At 41.2% G+C, this 19,925-nt stretch overlaps 1 protein-coding gene across 9 annotated transcripts in view; it reads left to right on the top strand.

Moving 5' to 3' along the window:
- The window catches only part of Ryr2 (ryanodine receptor 2), a 557,252-nt gene that overhangs the window by 376,620 nt on the left and 160,707 nt on the right, over positions 1 to 19,925 (top strand). For all 9 annotated transcript variants that reach the window (XM_029547437.1, XM_029547436.1, XM_029547432.1 and 6 more), the window contains 9 exons: positions 2,067 to 2,865; positions 4,887 to 5,087; positions 8,215 to 8,320; positions 9,478 to 9,621; positions 11,981 to 12,254; positions 13,376 to 13,490; positions 14,956 to 15,088; positions 16,299 to 16,402; positions 19,622 to 19,757. In XM_029547437.1, the coding sequence (XP_029403297.1) occupies positions 2,067 to 2,865; positions 4,887 to 5,087; positions 8,215 to 8,320; positions 9,478 to 9,621; positions 11,981 to 12,254; positions 13,376 to 13,490; positions 14,956 to 15,088; positions 16,299 to 16,402; positions 19,622 to 19,757 (2,012 nt within the window). The remainder of the gene's footprint in view (positions 1 to 2,066; positions 2,866 to 4,886; positions 5,088 to 8,214; positions 8,321 to 9,477; positions 9,622 to 11,980; positions 12,255 to 13,375; positions 13,491 to 14,955; positions 15,089 to 16,298; positions 16,403 to 19,621; positions 19,758 to 19,925) is intronic.

The raw sequence follows: 19,925 nt of genomic DNA, 5'->3' as shown, positions 1-19,925 counted from the left end.
CGTACTTTCCTGAGGGGAAGAGTCCCCAGTGGCATAAGAAATCATTGGAAGTTGGGGATCATAATAGCTATGTGCCAGCATTTTGTATTTTTTCCTAATGTACATTGTAATTGTTGTTTAATTTTAAGACCTGACCAACCTGGAACTTGCCATGTAGACCTGGGTGCCTTCAAAGGCACAGAGATCTGCCTGCCTCTGCCTCCCTGGTGCTAGTGTTGAAGGCATGAACCACCAAGCCCAGTATTCTTTTTCTTTTCCTTTTTTTCTTTGTATGTGTGTAAGCCATAGGTGTTCAGGTTCCTGTGGAGGCCAGAAAGGACCATTGAATCCCCGGGAGTTGGAGTTATTGGTAGTTGTGAGTCACCTGTTGTGGGTCCAGGAAGAGCAGCAAGTGCTCTTAACTTCCAAGCCATCTCTCCAGCCTTGCAATTATTGTTTATTTTCTTCTTTGGGGAGGGAAGTGGCCTTGCCTCTTCAACTGGAAAGGGAGCTCTTCGACGGCTGCAAGCTTGCTTGTGCTCTTCACACTGTCTGCCCACAGTGCTTAATGTGTACTACACAGAGATGAATAAAGGAATGCTATTGAGCTGTGGAATAGTCCCTCCCTCAGGAGCTGTTAAAAGTATGAGTTGTAGTTGTCAGACTTTGACAAACTATCAAACTACCCAGAGAAACCAGTAGCTCTCAAGTGAGCCCCTATTTCTGGCTCAAATTCTATGGGTCATGGGTCCTCTATTGCTCTTCCAGGCTGACAGTTGAGAAAGAAAACAGTGGAGGAAGAAGGCCTTTCTGGATGAGCAGGTCTTTCTTTTCATGAAGGTCATGCCATTGTTCTGCTTCTAATGGCAGTGTCTCCTGTGCACCATCTCTTATGATTTAAACTCAGTAGGACGTATGGGCATATCCAAGAAACCATGTGCAATAGCAGAAATGGTGTGTTAGGTATTACCTGGCCATGTGGTAATGTGGAAACAGAGCGAGCTGACCTATATGCCCAGGCTGACATAGATGAGGTCACCACCATCAGACATGGGTCTTAGGGCAGTGGAGGGCAGGCTCTGGGAGACTCACAACTAAGTGAAGTGAAGTGAAGTGACTATGCAGCTGTGGAGTGTTCGTCCCCCAGGTGAGACATCTTTACTACCCTCCCCCAAGGCTCAGGGAACCTTGTGGAAGAGGGAACCGAAGGACTGTCAGAGCCTAAGATCAAGGCGGATTGGAGCAGAGCATGGCCTTCTCTGTGTGACTGAGTCCCTCAGCTTACAAATTCCCAGCAGCTACCGTGGCCATCTGCATATGACCTGCATGAGATCAGGCCAATGAGAATTTTAGGATGGACTGGAAGGGCCTCACAAAGCCCCTAACAGAGTGAATGGCAGTTGATGGCCACTGGGAAAAGGCGAGTCAGTTTTAATTTGTTTAAGGCTGTGTGGTCCCTAGTGGCCTCTCACACTCCAGTGGATGCCCTCCCACCCATGAGTATATGAAGTCATCAATGAATGAATAAAATAATAATTTTTAAAAAGGGGTTCAGAAAGTTCACCTTTTATTTTGCCAAGAGGAAAACGCCATTTGCATTTTCTTGTTTCCTGAGCTGCGTGCATGTACCCTGGTGGGTGATGTGGAATCTGTGCAAGGTGCCTGAGGATAGTTTACGTCAGAGGATGAGAGCTCTGTTCACCCGTTTCTGCCCTGTCAGGGCCATAGTGCAGAGGTGGTGGCATTATGGCTCAAGGAAAAGCCTTCTTTTTCAGTTCATGTTAGCTTGTTGTAAAAGAAAAGTCAGGATTCCTCCCACCCCCAAGAATTCTCAGACTCTGGCATTGGGGATTCCCAAGCTTGGGCTGAAACACTCCTAAAAGGGGTGCTTACAGCCTTACTACCAGGGAGGACAAAGGAAGTTCTAGATGAACTCAGGATTGACAGGTTCCGCTTAAACCCTGTAAGTAAGAAAACAGTGTAAGCCAACTAGAAATGACTTGCAAATACTGTGAAGCCACTAAATGTCAGAAAATTAAAAGATGTCAGTGCCCGCTCTCTTAACTCTCCCCTCCTCCCTTCCACAGATCTGTTGATATCTTAGAGCTGACAGAGCAGGAGGAGTTGTTGCAGTTTCACTATCACACCCTCCGCCTCTACTCTGCTGTCTGCGCCCTTGGGAATCATCGGGTGGCTCACGCGCTGTGCAGCCACGTGGACGAACCTCAGCTGCTCTATGCCATCGAGAACAAGTACATGCCTGGCTTGCTGCGAGCTGGCTACTATGACCTGCTGATTGACATCCACCTCAGCTCCTATGCCACCGCCAGGCTCATGATGAACAACGAGTTCATCGTCCCTATGACAGAGGAGACCAAGGGCATCACCCTCTTTCCGGATGAGAATAAGAAACACGGCCTCCCAGGCATAGGCCTGAGCACCTCACTCCGGCCTCGGATGCGCTTTTCCTCTCCGAGTTTCGTGAGCATTAGCAACGACTGTTATCAGTACAGTCCCGAGTTTCCCCTGGACATCCTCAAGGCCAAGACCATCCAGATGCTCACAGAAGCGGTGAAGGAGGGCAGCCTCCATGCTCGGGATCCTGTGGGTGGGACCACGGAGTTCCTCTTTGTGCCCCTTATCAAACTGTTCTATACCCTGCTCATCATGGGCATCTTTCACAATGAGGATTTGAAACACATCCTGCAGTTGATTGAGCCCAGTGTGTTTAAGGAAGCTGCCGTTCCAGAGGACGAAGGAGGCACCCCAGAGAAGGAGATGAGTATAGAAGATGCCAAACTGGAAGGCGAAGAAGAAACCAAAGGGGGCAAAAGGCCCAAGGAAGGCTTGCTCCAGATGAAACTCCCGGAGCCAGTTAAACTACAGGTAACTATGGGGGAAAATGGAGGGACTTTCAGAATTGCTAATTGTTAAAGTAATAAAACTCACCTGGCTTCCTTTCTCTCTTGTATTGCTCTTCATAAATGTACTTTCTACTCTTTACCTTCACAGTTCACTACCCAGTCATTTGTGTGTCTCCCCATGTTTCTTTATAAGCATTTCACCCCCGTGATAGTTGTGCGAATTTGGGGCACAAGCATCCCCTTTCTTGCCTACCTCCTCTATTGTCCCTGTGAGAACACATACATACCCCTCTGCTTAGAAAGCAAGAATGATCTTTTCCAACATGGGCATAAGGAGTCTAGACATTGCCTGGCTTTGTGTTTGCCAAGAATTATGGAGTTTTTTTAATTCATGCCTCTTCAATGGTTTAGTTTGACATTTGAGTCATTGGCATTAGTTCATTGGTATTAGTTCATTGCTATTTAGTTTTGCTCATCAACTCAGTCAGAATCAATGGAAGTTTTATTCTGGGCCATGTTCCTGGTGTAGAGAGATGGAAACAGGTATGTATGACTTCTGCCTTCCAGAAGTGCACAGACTCTAGGGAAATTTGTACCTGATCATGAATTTCTTTTTAATGTCACTGCCAAAGATGAATTACTAGAAGAAAGATCTTTCAGAGTTCTCTTAGAAAGAGAAAGAAGGGCCTTTGCAGGTGGTGATTTTCCAGCTGAGGTCAGGTAGAGAAGCCGAGGTTCCCTAGGGGCATCCAGGGGGTCCAGGAGGGTTGGGTAGAGGGTCCCAGGAGCTTTATGCACATGGCAGGCAGCACAGCACAGGGCCTGAGGTTGGAGAGGCCAGATGGTGGCTCCAAGGCAAGCAAAGGAGGTGAGATCAGCATAGCAGCCCAGAGTCTCTCTTCAGCAAACAGTCAGCCTTCTCCACACCCGAGGGCATGGTGCCCTCATGGCACCCTGGACAGAAGACTTGGAGGAAGGAGAAGAGATTGCTAGTTGAAACGATCATACCACTTTGACATGAAGGAATTTTTAAAGTTTTCTTTTGGACTACTCTGTATTTGCTACAAAGGGTGTTAAGTGTAGTTGTGATTTTTCTAAATTAAACTCATATTCTTTTATGGGCAGCTTATTTTTAAAAAATATTTAGTTTTGTTTACGTGTATATATCTGTGTGGGGGTATAGACATATGAGAACAGTACCCATGGAAGCCATAATAGAGCATCAGATGCCCTAGCGCTGGAGTTAGGAGGTTGTTAGCCACCTGGTATGTGTGCTGAGCACTTGACTCAAGGCCTCTGGAATAGCCACAAGCTCTCTCAACGCCGTCCAAGCCATCCCTTCAGCCTCTGGGTTTTTGTGCATTTTTTTTTCATGTTTTGCCTGGAGTTGCACCCAAGGCCTCATACTTCCTGGGCAAGCATTCTACCACAGAGCTACATCTCCAGTCCATTCACAGACACACTTATCAGCAAACATTTCTCAACAAATAATCTACCAGTTAAAATTTGTTTGGTTTTCTATAAGAAATCACCAAATTAGCCACTTAAGCAGTGGGCTTTCACCTCATGATTAGTTTGTATATGACCATACATATTCTAGCCCTGGATCAGGGATTCAATGTCTTTCTGCTCAGCAATGTTCACACTGTGTTCTTTCTCATAAAGGTACATTACCACACCCTTCTTCCAACAATTAAGTTATAACCCAATTGCATGTATTTTGAGAGAAAGGCATTCTATTTTCCAACTAATCATGAAAACCCTCCCAGAAGTTCCCTTTGTAAACTCCTCCTTATTTATCCATTGGCTGCTGTGCCTGTGGTACCACAGAGAGCCTCTGAATGATTACCTCTTCCAGGAGCATGTATCTGCTATGCTGGCCTGTGCATGTTAACTTCATTCAGTAAGATTAAACACATTTCTGCTTGTCAAGTGCTAGGATGCTGTGTTTTAGAGAAAATAGGAAGCTAAGAACATTTTACACGGGCTATGACTTCATATAGATTAAATATTAATGCTACGCCTTTTAAATTATCTCCTCAGATGTGCCTCTTGCTTCAGTACCTCTGCGACTGCCAGGTTAGGCACCGGATCGAAGCCATTGTAGCCTTTTCAGATGACTTTGTAGCTAAACTCCAAGACAACCAACGGTTCAGGTACAATGAAGTCATGCAAGCCTTAAACATGTCTGCTGCACTCACTGCCAGGAAAACCAAGGAGTTCCGGTCACCACCACAGGAGCAGGTACCAGAGTAGAATTGAAGATCTTTCTCATTTAGAGTTTTGGAGCCATCAGGATCTGTGCATGACCAAACTGCTTGATAAGTTATGAGTGGCTTTTTCTTTTTCTGTTCTGTTGAAATTAGCTATGTTCATTTGGTCAATAGTCTCAGTTTCACCAAAAGAATTTACCTGTTTACAATCAACCATGGCTTATTATTTAATGAGATGTTGTTATACCTAATTTGATAAATACGTAAGTCGTCAGTAAAAGGCATCAAGTCAACTAGAGTTGATTCAAGAAAGTCAAGATGTAACAATTTGAGATTCCACAAATAGTGACAATATTCAACCAGAGATAGGTCAACTTTTTCTGGCCTGGATCACTTCAAATAATGGAAGCCCTCCTGGATCACTTCAAATAATAGAAGCCCTCCACTCCAGGAGCAGACCCTAGGTTCTTTGACTTTGGCACCTTTGTAGAAGAAAGGACCACTAACTCCAGAGCCCTTTCTCTAAGTCTTCCATCAGCTAGTGTCGGAGAAAGCTAGCTAGAGTTTGAATAAGGTCCAGAATTAATTGCATCACACCGAAAATGTTCATATGTGACTTAAAAAAAAAAAATCTGTCCTCTGACCTATACCCAGGAAAGGTCTAAGTGAACAAAGAAAATGCCAACCCTGAGGCTGCAGCTCTTACCGTGACAAAGCTGTGCTCACTAAACTTCTCTAGAAAAGAAAAAAACAAACAAACAAACAAAAAAACAGAAATAAAAACAGAAGGATCTTAGCAAAGAAGAAAGGGCCAAAGAAGAACCCGGGATATTTTAGATTTAAAAAAAAAACAAAAGCTAGTGGGCTGGAGAACAAGATGTAGACAGCAGAGGTGCCTTTTTAACTTGGAAGAGAACAGTGCAGAGGAAAGGAGAGAACAGAGACAGCAAAGAGAGACAAGGATCTCAGCATGAGATCCTTGAGCTGCAAAGGAGGAGCAATAGGCAGACTGAAAAAAGGTCACTGAAGAAAATGTCTGAAAAGATCAAATTCTCTAAAGCAGTGGCTCCCAGCCTTTCGAAAGCTGCAGCCCTTGAATACAGGTCCTCATGTTGTGGTGACCCCCAACCATACAATCAGGTCATTTCTACTTCATCACTAAGTTTGTTACTGTTATGAATTGTAATAGAGAGAACTGATATGCAGGATATGTAGTATGTGACCCCCGTGGAGGAGTCATTCAACCCCCAAAAGGGACCGTGACCCACAGGTTGAGAACTGCTCCTTTAAAGGCTATGCAACTAGAGATTCAAGAAGCCAGCCAAGCCCTCAACGGGAAAACCCAAAGGATTTCACACCAATATATAGTATAGCAGGGTTCCTGAAAATTACAGCCAAGGGAAAAGTTTTGAAAGAAATGAAGTCTTACATGAAGAGGGAAGGTAAGTGTGAGTAGCAGTAGGTTGTTTTCAGAGATGATGGGATGGAAGGTGTGTCCTTACCACTGAAAGAAAACCTGTCAGCTCAGTTCTGCATGCTGTGCAAAAGACCTTTCAAGAGGAAGTGAGCACTGAGATACTTCAAGAGGCTGGAGAGGTGATACGGAGGCTAAGCTAAGTATGCCTCCTCCTCTTCAGGGAGACTCCAGTGTGGTTCAAAGCTTTCACATGTAGTGGCTCACAACCACCTGTAATTCTAGCTCCAGTGGACATAACCTTTTCTGACCTCTAAGGCATCTGCATACACTGCACCTCTCCTAAACACTTAAATACAATAAAATTTAAAGAACTTAGCAAATCTTGGACATGCTATTTAAAAAAAAAAAGCTAAAGAAGATTTTTTTTTTTTAAACAGAAAGTAAAGAAAAATGACAGAAGAGAATAGAGAAAGGAAAACAAAAACAGAACAGAGCAAAACAGAACAAAACACTGGAAAGTGTTAGGCTTACATGCATAAATAAAAACACATTTTTTAACTTTTATTTTATTAGATTTATCCAAATATGTTTAGGGGTTAAGTAGATATCATACAACTATCTTTTGCTGTTCTGACTGGGTGTGTAGAGAATTTAAGATGACAGTATTGTAAATGGAGATTAGAGGGACATGGATAGAGATAAGACTTTAGAAGTCTTCCCAACTGGAGAAATGCTGGTACCAGCAGCTAAGTTATACATAAAGGCATGTGTGATTTCTCTTTATTATATCTTCTAAGAGCATATGAATCTATAATTATCTCAAATCTGTAATAAAAGGACATTATAAACCATAAACATTTTCAAAAGGAAAGCATGGGAGGACATCAAAGCCCTCTTATCTTCGTGTGTGAATGTAATACTATGGGTACTAAAACTTAAGCAGATGGAAGGAAGGCCCTGAGTTTGAATGAAACATGAATATCAGCATCAGCAGAGCTATTGTGTGGTTCCTATTGTATTTAGATCTTTTCTTCTCTTTGAATTGCTATCCTTCTCAAAAGCTTTCTTTAAAATATGCACAAAGTGCTCTTCTTAGAAAAATATGGGTGTGTGGAGCATATTAAATGTGAAGAATATAATCAAATACTTCAAAATGATTACACACACACTCACACACACACCTCTCTCTCTCTCTCTCTCTCTCTCTCTCTCTCTCTCTCTCTCTCTCTCTCTCTCTCTCTGTGTATGTGTGTGTGTGTGTGTGTGTGTATGTNTGTGTGTGTGTGTGTGTGTGTATGTATGTAGGAGAGTGTATACTTTGTGTGTGTAGGTGCCCTTCAAGTCAGAAGAAGGTGTCAGATCCCCTGGAGGAATGTGACAGGAAGTTATAAGTTACCTGCTATGGGCACTGGGAACTAAACTGGTATCCTTTGGAAAAGCAGAAAGCATTCTTACTTATATATCCCCTAAGACACCTGTAGTTAAGGTTTATAATGTGTATGAGTCTAACATTTAGTAGACCTGAAGAGGATTCTATATAATTATAACAATTTTCCTTCTCCCAACACCCAGGAGAAATTGACTTATTTTGTGATGTTAGTTGGATTGAATGATAGACAATCGCTTTTCACTTATTGAGGGGAGTAGTTTGTGCATATGAGAAATGTGATTTTGAATGCTCCTGAATTCAGATTCACCATTCTTTCCCTTCTCGTTCCCCTTTCTTGTTTTCCTTTTCCAGATTAACATGCTTCTCAATTTTAAGGATGACAAAAGTGAATGTCCTTGCCCTGAAGAAATCCGAGACCAACTCCTAGATTTCCATGAGGACCTGATGACTCACTGTGGTAAAATTGTTGCTCTGACAATCTCTGTTGCTGTGTCAAATACCATGACCAAGGGTAACTTAGGAGAAATAAATACTTATTTGGCTTTGGCTTATACCTCTAGGTCACAGTCCATTAATGAGGGAAGTCAGGGGCAGAATACAAGCAATAACCTAAAGAAATTGTGTAGGAAATGCTGCTTGTTGTGTTTTTCAGGTTTATGCTTAGCTAGCTTTCCAACACGTCCCAACACTATTTTCATAAGGAATGGTAGCCCCCATAGTGGGCTGTACACTTCTCTATCAATTGACAATCAAGATAGTGTCTCACAGACATGCCTACAGACTAAGCTGATAAGGAAATTACTCAGTTGAACAACAATAATCAAAGAAACAGGGGTCTGTATTTCTTTATGAAATGATGTGAAAGGTTTGAGTTTCAATGACAGAAAATTAATTTGTAATTTTTCCAGTGATGTAGATAGATAAACAGATATAAGTAAAGAACTAACTAGCTAGATATTATACATATATATTACATAAATGACAGATGTAGGACTAGTCAGCTTATACTTACTTTAGAAGAGATTAAGAATATCACACTATATATTAATTTTAAGAATCAAAGTCCGTTTGCCTACATATTATGCTGTCTATATGATATCAATGAATTATACCCCAAACAGAATTAATATTGCTGTAGGTATAAAACATACCCTGGCTTAGGACATCTAGTTATGCCTTTCCCTCTAACTCTCAGAATATACTGAGATACTTAGAAGCAAGGAGTATAGAAGTCCTGTGAATTTTAGACAAGTAGGACATGGTTCAGGAAAACAGTATTCAAAGTCTTTGATGCTGCAAAGGTCAGGCAAAGGGCAGAATTGATTTTGACTCCCGATGGTGCCTTTTTGTTCTTCATTCAATGTGTGCTCCAATTGTCAATGGTCCTGGAATAATAAGAACTGGGGGAAAAGATGAAGGCGGGGAGAGATGCTGAGAAGTGAATCATATTTGAGTGCTCTGGAGAGAGATAGTCTAGTAGGTGCTGTCAGGTGCTTAAGGCCTTGATGAAGCTGAGGACAGAAAAGTTCCTGAACCTGAGCTTAGTTCCCAACTATGTACTGGTTTCAAAGGGTTTCCTTTTCTCTTCCCCCCCACCCCTGCTGTTAATGCCAGGAATTGAATTGGACGAGGATGGATCCCTAGATGGAAGCAATGACTTAACAATCAGAGGACGTCTGCTGTCTCTGGTAGAAAAGGTGACCTACCTGAAGAAGAAGCAAGCTGAAAAGCCAGTTGCAAGTGACTCCAGAAAGTCCTGTAAGCATTGGAAAGGGTCCTGGTCTAGGGCCCAGTGATATTTATTCATCCCGAGAATGACCACCTATTCAGTAGGAGGTCCCGACTTTCAAGGATCAGCTTCTTAAATCAATGCTGGTAGAACCTAGAAGTAGATGGTTGTATCAGCTGTACTCACAGGACCAGCAGTGATATTTATTCATCCTGAGAATGAACACCTATTCAGTAGGAGGTCTTCAAGGATCAATGCTTGTAGAACCTAGAAGTAGATGGTTGTATCAGCTGTACTCATAGGACCAGCATGAGAGGTAGCTGTATTGTGGAGGGCATGGGCTCCCTCCCTGTATTTCTGACATTTTTGGTGTTTGGTCACAGACTATCAAGAGCAAGCATAGCTTGGGAGATGGCTCAGTAAAGTACTTGCAGTGTAAGCACGAAGGTCAGAGTTTGTATACCTAGCATCCATGCAAAAGCAGCAGTCCACACCTATGATCACAGTGCTTAGGAGGCAAAGACAGGGGATGCATGGGGCTTGCTTTCTATCCAGTCTATCTGAAGTACTTAGCTTCAAGCTATTGAGAGACCCTGACTCAAAAGATAAAGGGGAGAATGCTTCAGGAAGCCATCAATATAAGTCTCTGGCCTCCAACCATATTTATATTCATGTATATACATGGAGACAAGTGTAAACATACACACAGAGAAATTATGAAGGGAATGTCTTAACCTTCATAGGTAAATGTACACAATTTTTAAATGATTATATAAAATTAAGTCATTCCTTTTAAGGCTAAACAGATATCTTTACTATGACTATATTTGGTTCTGAATCCTTTTTTAAATTTTAGAAACCACTTCTAAAGATTGCGAATCATCTCTGGTTAATTGTATACTATTTGACCTAGAAAATGGCTGCCAGTCCTTGGAACCAAATAAACCAGCCCTGCTGGACTCTGAGTTCTTCAGAAGTGTAATTTAATTCTGAAGAGGTCATAGAGCAGAGACATTGGATCTCAATTGGACCACATTTCTAAGATGCTACTAATTTTAAGCTACAGTGCTGGTTTCATAAAGCTTTTTTTTTTCCTAGAAAAAAAGTAAAACCAAAACAAAACAAATCAAAGCCTTATTCATGAAATTATAATTTAGAGACACAACAGAATTTGAGGTAGGCTGTCTTCAGCCAGTGTTCTAAGTTCCTAGCCAGCCACACTTGCTAATGTATCTATGGCTTTTGCCTGTTACCATGACAATGAGATTTTGAGATGTTTGGCATTTGTTTGCACTGTTTTTGTTTAGATACATTTGGTAGATTGGTTTTTTTTTCTTTCTTAAATATAGGCACAAAATAGATAGCTTCATTTGAGAACTAACTGATATATTAATGAGAGAATTAAGCCTTACCACACCTCAGCCACATCTACCCTACCTAACTTGCATGCCTCTATTTTACTTAAAGACGTTTGGAAATTTCTATTACTTTAAGAGAGACTGTGTCGCATATTATGCCACAGATAGCCTGGCACGTCTGATGCGATTTTCTTCAGTTTAGTTAAACTCGAACAAGCAAACCCTTTCAGAGGCATTCTAAGTGACAATTTAGATCCAAACTCAAGTAAAATCATATTGATGTAACAATGCATGCTGCAGACCACTTAATTGCGGGGCTAGCTAGGTAACCAAGTGCAACTTTGAGTTTTCCACAATGGATCTTAGCGCTAGAGTGGCATCAGACTTTCTCAGAGCAAAGTCAGAGAAAAAAACTCCTTGAAAGTCAAAGTCTGGGTCCCTGTGCTGTTTGACAGATTTGTAGGCTCTCAAACGTAGTTGTTATTTTTTTGCTATTCTGATTAAAAAAACAAATACCTTGGAAACAAGCTAAAAGAAGGTATATTTGACCTAACAATTCCCATTGGATAAAGTCCATCACGGTGAGGAAGCTTGAAGAAGGAGAGGCTTTCTGATACATTTCATTGGTCACAGGAAGCAGAGTCAGTTTATAAAACCTCAAAACCCACCCCCAGTGACATACTTCCTCTCACAAGGCTCACCCCTTGAAGAGTCCATAACCTTCTCAAAACTGTACCATCTACTGTAAACCAAGTGTTCAAAATACATGAGCCCGCAAGGAACATTTCTCATTCTTAATTCTGAAATAACTCATCTTAACTGCAAAAATACTATTTACTCGGAAGTGCCTGTCTTTTTACCCTTAATAAACTACCTATGATCTCTCTGGAAAGAATAATAAAAAAATGACATTTATCAAGAATATTTCATGTGCTCTTAGAGTGTCCCAGCCAATTTGAAGCTCTGAGGTTCTGGAGTTAAAATGTCTGCTGTGGGTTCTCTTACTGTTTGACACAAACCTTCCATGCAGCTAGCCTCCAGCAACTCATCTCTGAGACTATGGTGCGGTGGGCTCAAGAGTCTGTCATTGAGGACCCTGAGCTGGTGAGGGCCATGTTCGTGCTGCTACATCGGCAGTATGATGGCATCGGGGGTCTAGTCCGAGCGCTGCCAAAGACCTACACGATCAACGGGGTCTCTGTGGAGGACACCATCAATCTGCTTGCTTCGCTCGGTCAGATCCGATCTCTGTTGAGTGTGAGGATGGGCAAAGAAGAGGAGAAGCTGATGATTCGTGGACTAGGGTAAGCGCGTAGCTACAGCTGTCTTTCCCGTGTGCATTTCTTTTCAAGTTTGTAAAGTCAGAAGGACTTAAATAAATCATTAAAGATGATATCACTATCATTTATATATTATTTCATCTCAGAACAATACTAGGTATTGCTCATGAGCCTATTAATATTTAAATTTATAAAAATAGAATGGAAGATTATATTTCACATTCACCATAATGGGTATACATTGAAAATATAAGAGTGCTAATGTGATATGTTACAAAACAGGAAAATCTATGCCAATAAGCAAACATTGTGTTCTCTGGACTTTGCCTATAAAAGAATGAGACTGAGTATCATTTATATCCTCCTAATATTTGAATCTAACCCAAGGAAGCCTCTTATATATTGAATGATTTTTTTAATTAAGCTAATAAAAACCAAAGTCTTCTAGGAGTTAGAGATTACTTGTTAACACATTAGCAGCAATATGTTCCAGTAATAAATAAATTGTTCATTAGTGATATAAATTAAAATTATATTATGGAATAAAATTCTACTTTTTTGATAAAAAAAGATATGGTTCATAAGTGCCACCTTAACTACTTGGCAAGCCCATTTGTCTAAAAGAATAACTAAAATATGTACTCTCACCAAATCTGCATGTGAATGATACAGTGAAAGAAATGAAATAGAGTTCAGGTGTGCATGTGTTTGATAGAGAGAGAGACAGAGACAGAGATACACAGAGATAGACAGAGAGACAGAGAGAAATAATGATATCATATTGCTTTAGACTTGACAAGAAAATATTGCCTAGAAAATCTTGTGTTGATTGATCCTGAAATAGATGTCTATAGAACTTCTTTTCATTTACAATTAGTGATTGCTTCTGGTCCAGAATGAAGATCCTTGAGAATACCACGATGTAATATTTAAGCCAGAGATGATGTTAGAATTATTCTAAGTTCCATCTGCTGCAGTTTCCTTTAATGTCCATCACAATTGGGAAGGGGGGGCACTGCTTGTACTTCTGACTTCACATGCATCCCGTTCTCTCAGAGAATCAGAGAGTAAGCACTGTATTTAGGCATGTCACAGTCTTAATTATACAGCAGAGGATAACACTATTATAATTATATTCTTTCTAGGGATATCATGAATAACAAAGTGTTTTATCAGCATCCCAATCTCATGAGGGCCCTCGGGATGCATGAGACAGTGATGGAAGTCATGGTGAACGTCCTTGGAGGTGGGGAGTCCAAGGTAAACTGAAGTCTTGACTTTAGGAGTCATGCTGCAGAGAAATTACAAGAGTGATTATTTCTTACATTCCTTTAGTGAACTTGTGTTTAAAGAACACTGATTGTCATGCACACACACACACACACACACACACACACACACACACACACCCTTGACTCTAAGAGTTGTAGTTGGCTCTTTGAACTTTCCTTAATATTGAAAAACAAATTCCTATACTGTGCTTTGTCGTTTGTTGTCTCCTAAGTGAATCTCCTTAAAGGCTATTTAGCAACTTACAAAGAGCATATAAATATTTCAATATTAAATCCCATCCCATCGTAAGTACAAGGTCCATACTTGTTCTTTAGACTCAGCGATTGCTAGTATTCATACAACAGAATCTCTAAATTTCTGAGCCCCCCCCCAAAAAAAATAAATAAATCAATGCTTAGACAGGTTTGTTCTGGAATGGGTTTGTGGTAAGATTTTAAAGTTAACTTTTAAGTAAGTACAATTTACAGCAGAGTCTGAAACACCCAGATAGCTAAAAGAAGGAGCGCAGCGAAGAGCTCCGCCACCACTCCATATTAACCAGCACAATCTCACTGAGATGCAAATGTCATGCATAAATGTGAATCACCACACTTGTTCTTTGTAATATGTGTAAGCCTAGGTTTTTCACGCCCCATTTAAAGACCTTCACAATGCATTGAGTTCAGGAAGAAGCATCTAGGGTGGCAGGTGCTCTCAACCTGTGGGTCCCAACCCTAATGGGGACACAAGGGGTCACACGCCAGGTAGCCTACATAACAGATATGTATGTCGTGATTCATAATGGTAGTAAAGTTGTGACTGTGAAGTAGCAATGAAAATCATTTTTTGGTTGGGGGCACTATAACATGAAAAACTGTATTAAAGGATCACAGCTTTAGGAAAGTTGAGAACTTAACCCTATATTCTCGGGTAAGGGGAGATGCATGTGTGGGTGCTGACCACTGGGGCCTTCTGGCCAGAACCTTGGCAAAGAAGTGGTGTCTATAGCAGGCAGGTTGTGAAGCCCTGGATCATCAACAATAACAACAATGACAATAATTGATGGTGATAAAAACATCCCATTATGAAATTCCAAGTTCATTGTATCTTCCCTTTCTGCTCCTAAGTTCTTAACATCCATCTACATTTTCTGAATTGTATAAAATGGAGTCAGAGAGATTATATAGGCACACACTACCTGTAAGTTTAGGGCTAAGTGACAGTGCAATCCGTGGACGCAGGTGGGTTTGGGAGTCGGTGTTAGGCCTGATGTTCAGTGGCTGGAGGACTGAGTGATCGCAGGCTGAATGTTTGAAGATTTTTCAGTATCTGAGCCTGGTTTTCATGGGTGAATGGGATGGCACTACCCTTGTGGCTTCACCTTCAGAGCTCAATCCTATCGTTTGTTTCAGCAACTAACCAGATACTCTTTTTTTTTTTTTTTTTTAAATAGGAAATCACCTTCCCCAAGATGGTGGCCAACTGCTGCCGTTTTCTCTGTTACTTCTGTCGTATAAGTAGACAGAATCAAAAAGCCATGTTTGATCATCTCAGTTATTTACTGGAGAACAGCAGTGTTGGTCTTGGTAAGTTAATGTGTAATATGAATTTAGTTTTTAAAGGAAAAATGACCTGAGCTGGAGCGATGGCTTGGTGGTCATGAACACTTGCTGCCCCTGAAGGGGGCTGGTGCTCTGATCCTAGAACCTATGTTAGGCGACTCACAACTGCACCCTAGGCAAAGTTACCAATTTTTGACTTAGTAGGCAACCAGTTAATTTTCTCATCGTTGTATTATCTGACAAAAAGAAACTCAAGGAAGGATTCATCCTGGCTCACACTTTGGGGGTATAAAGTGTTATTGTGGGGAAGGATTGGTGGCCGTAGCCACCGTGTGATGTGACAGTGACTGGGAAGGTGAGGCTGTTTGCTGATATCTGAACAAATTAAGAAGCAGGGGGCAAGGAGAATACAGGCAGCACTCAGTCAGCCATCTTTATCTGTTTTGTTTGTTTGTTTGTTTAAAATTCAGTCTAAGCTCTCTGCCCATGGAATGGTACCACCCATAAGTAGGGTGGGTCTTCCCATCATTCAATTAACCTACTCTTAAAAATGCATCCTCAGACATACCCAGAGGTTTGCCACCTGAGAGGATTTTTTTTTTTTACACTGTGTAGTTTATATCAGTTTAAATGATCATAACACCCAAACACCCAAGTGCATGGTTGCTGTAATACATTGTATTTTTTTAAGAATCAGAATAGAGCCAGGCGTGGTGGCGCACGCCTTTAATCCCAGCACTTGGGAGTCAGAGGCAGGCAAATTTCTGAGTTCGAGGCCAGCCTGGTCTACAGAGTTAGTTCCAGGACAGCCAGGGCTATACAGAGAAACCCTGTCTCTAAAACACCAAAAACAAACAAACAAACAAACAACCCCAAAACCAAAAAAACAAACAAACAAACAAAAAAACCAGAGTAGATCTGAAGTATTCTCACCACAAAACTGGGTAAGACCTTGAAGTCTTGAATGTTCATTTGTGCAACTGGGTCCTTTCATAGTCTGTATCCATTTCAAACACAATACACATATACATTTTTGATTGTCAGAGATCTTACATAGATTTAGGATAGTGATATATATATATATATATATATATATATATATATATATATATATATGTTATTTAGGTATATATATATGTTATTTAGGTATTAAGTGTTGGAGAGGTGTGTTTTCTTACACTGTACTCCTAGCTCCAGCACAATCCAGGTATTATTTCCTCTTCGTTTGAATTAGCATCACCAGCCATGAGAGGTTCAACTCCTTTAGACGTGGCCGCAGCTTCCGTGATGGATAACAATGAGCTTGCCCTTGCTCTACGAGAGCCTGATCTGGAGAAGGTAAGCCATGCTCCTGCCCTGACTGTACCTTAGGCTTACTTCAGTATAAGCACTTGCTGTAGTGAGTTAAATCACGGCATGTGATTATAATTCTGTAATGTCTTATATTTGACATAATTCTGTTCTCCATTCCATATCCATTAGGTGTGATGAAGATTAAGAAGTTTAGGAGAGGTTGTCTCTCTTACCATAAAATTTTCTTTTGAAATAGGAATCACCTTTCCATGACTGACATAGTTTTTTTTTTTTCCCATGGTATCTGATATTTTATTTAATAATAGAGTTCTAGTTTCCCTAAGGATATTTTTGTCCTCCATTGTATAAATTTTGTATCACATAAGTACATATGCATTCCAGTGAGGATGCCAGTGAAATTGCAAGGCTGGGTGTTCTTAAGCATATCTGACCATGTGTGTAGACAGCATGCATGGAATATTCCCCAAAGCATGGCTGCAGACCTTCTATTTGGTCCTTCCCCTGGAGTCCCTGTCTATTGTTCCTTTACAGACATTAATCCTCTTAAAAAGATCCTCTCCCCCTCTTCCCAGGAATGCCCAGTGGTTTCCTGGGTCACTCAATGTAAAAGCAAAGGACACAAGTTTACTCCAGTGCCATCTACCCCATATCGATCTGTTCCCATATCCTGCCACTGTCCTGCCTCGTCCCTTTGTTCCAGCCACACAGATCTCACTGTGACTGAGCATCCCCAAATATGTCCCCGTCTCAGGCCTCTTGTGCTCACTAGTCACTCTGTATGCCATGTCCTTAGCCCCTTTAGCCTGTGGCTATTTTCAGATATCTTTTTCATAATGACTCAAAAGTCATGTTTGTGCTCATCTCTCTCTTCCAAGTCCTGTTGTTTAAAGTTGGCTCTTCTTCTTATCTTTATGGTGTTATTTTCTTTCATTGAAAATATTTCATATTACACACACACACACACACACACACACACACACACACACTATACTTGTTAGATAGCACCTTTGTGTTGTAGACATCATAGAACGTTCCTGCCCCAAACAAGGCATCTATGACTTCTCTAGAAGTCTTTGGGGACCATGATCATATATGAGCTCCATCACCAGTTGATACTGAGGGTTAAGAATTGTTATATTTATGTGTTTCTAAAAATCTATCCCCTATTGGCATTGCTCCTGGTGACATCAGCATTTTGGCAAATGCTTGCTCGGCTTCAGAGAAGGCGTTGGCACTGGTGGGCACCTGCATGCACTGTTTACAAGTGTAAGGCAGCAAGCTCTCCTCAAGTCCCCCTGCCATGTCAGATCAGAAGCTTCACATCTGTGGCTCATGGAGAAAACTTTACTCCTATGTCTCACTGACCCCTTAAAATAGTATCTGGACCTTTGATAATACCAAATGTAAAGGGAGAATGAATGTGGGGCAGTTGGACACCCCTGCCAGGGTGCTGTTGAAGGAACGTGGCATAGTGGTTCTGAAAAGCCCCCTAACAGTTTATCAGTTTAAACATGCATTCTCTACAATGAACTGTACACAGAGTCTTTACAATTCTAGAGATTTGCTAAATGGAAAGGAATCCATCCTAGTCCACAGCTAAAATAGCCATCACTGTACAAATTAGTAAGAGAGAAGCGGTGGACTATCCATCCATATGCAATGCTTTGCTGTTCAGCAATACAAAAGAGTTCAGTGTTAACTTAGGCTACAATGTGACTGAGTCCCCAAATCATCATACCACATAATAGAAGTCAGATACAGGAAGGTGTATGCCACACCATTCTGTGTGTGAATATCATTGAAAATATAAGGTAATTTGCATTGAGAAAGAGCAGTTCATCTGGGGCTAGAAAATTATAGAACAAGCTACTGAAAAGAGCACAGGGTACCACGGGAGGAGGATGGGATGCTGTGGAATACATTGAAGTACCTTAAGTAGGCCATTCTCTTGAACATCACTTGCCTCAATGCTGCAGACATAAAAGTTGTAGCTGCAACATTTATTTCTAAGCTTGACAGAACTCTGCTAAGTTATTCCTGTAATGCTCTGTCACCATCGGCTATGGCTTCTTTGGGGATGGATTTCTTTTTATGTCCCAATCCCTCATGAAATATTATGCACTATCATCATGCCCATGAAATGAAGTATCTTTAAAGGATAAACCAAGAAGCCATTTTTTTTTCATGTGTGAATTTCAACAGCACAGAAATGTGCCACCGACAGGCAGGCAGACTATCTCCCAACCAACATGTTTGGAGGCCATTGTGATTCAGATATGAGCAATTTTCTCGATTCTGAAAAGTTACCACTCACACATAATGAAATATTTGATTCAGTGTTCTTAGTGCACCTGCCTTTTGAAAATCACCTGCATCTGAGGCTAGATATAGATTTTTCTATTGGTGACTTCATGTCAACACTCAAAGTGTTTTAGATTTCACAGCTTTGGGGACTTTAGATTTTTTGGATTACAGATGTATAGCTCAAGTTTTAAGGACACTGATGCATAAATTACTTGCTCAAAATGATACACCCTATGAGTGAGACATGTTGGTCAGAACTGAGAAGATCCACCTCTAAGTTAGCATCACCCCTCTTAAGCACCATCTCATAACTGCTTCACCATTGAATGGGTGAATCATTTGGAAGCAATTCTCTCCAACATGCCTTTGCATCTCAGATAGGAGTTCTTGTGTTCAGATGGTCTACAGCCCATTCCTTACCAGATGAACCATAGGAAGACCCACTCAGGTGGTTTTAAATTGGGCCAGAGGTCATTAGACATTCAGGGATGTGTCAGATATTATGATAATTGTATGCAAAGGTCTTGAGTATATGGCATGGAATTCAATAACATTGTTTTCTCAGGGAATTTGTTCATAATTTTGATGATTACATTTTATGTCAGCGATCATGATGTTAAAAAGAAATGCAAAAATTATATTCATTATAATTTTATAATGGAGAAATGTTTTAGTGGTTAAGAGTGATGGCTGTGCTCCAGAGGACTCGAGTCCTGTTCCTAGCACCCACATCAAGTCATCGACGATGGCGCCTACAACTCTAGCTCCAGGAGATCCAGTGCTGCACTCCCCTGCACTCACACATACTTATATATACACATAAAGGGATGAAATGCATGGGTTTCAAACCACCCTTGGATAATCTCATCCGCCAGACTTAGCATAGGCTCCTGTTCGTTCCAAGTGAAGGCTAACCCCCTGCTCATCCTTGATTTGTAGGTAGTTCGCTATCTGGCTGGCTGTGGTCTGCAGAGCTGTCAGATGCTGGTGTCTAAGGGTTACCCAGACATTGGGTGGAATCCCGTTGAAGGAGAGCGATACCTTGACTTTCTCAGATTTGCAGTCTTCTGTAACGGTAGGACACAACCACTGGCAAATTCATAAAACTGTAAAAGTCAGAGTCCTGAGGCAGATGGCTTAATGGTTAGGGTCACTTATCTCCCCCCTGTAGAAGACCCAAGTTCAGTTCCCAGCACCCATATGAGATAGCAAATTCCCATAACTCCAGCTCCAAGAGATCTGA

Source organism: Mus pahari, chromosome 16 (genome assembly GCF_900095145.1).
Source record: "Mus pahari chromosome 16, PAHARI_EIJ_v1.1, whole genome shotgun sequence".
Classification (NCBI taxonomy): domain Eukaryota; kingdom Metazoa; phylum Chordata; class Mammalia; order Rodentia; family Muridae; genus Mus; species Mus pahari.
The sequence above is the reverse complement of the archived record's forward strand: the minus strand, read 5'-3'. Positions and strand labels throughout refer to the sequence as shown.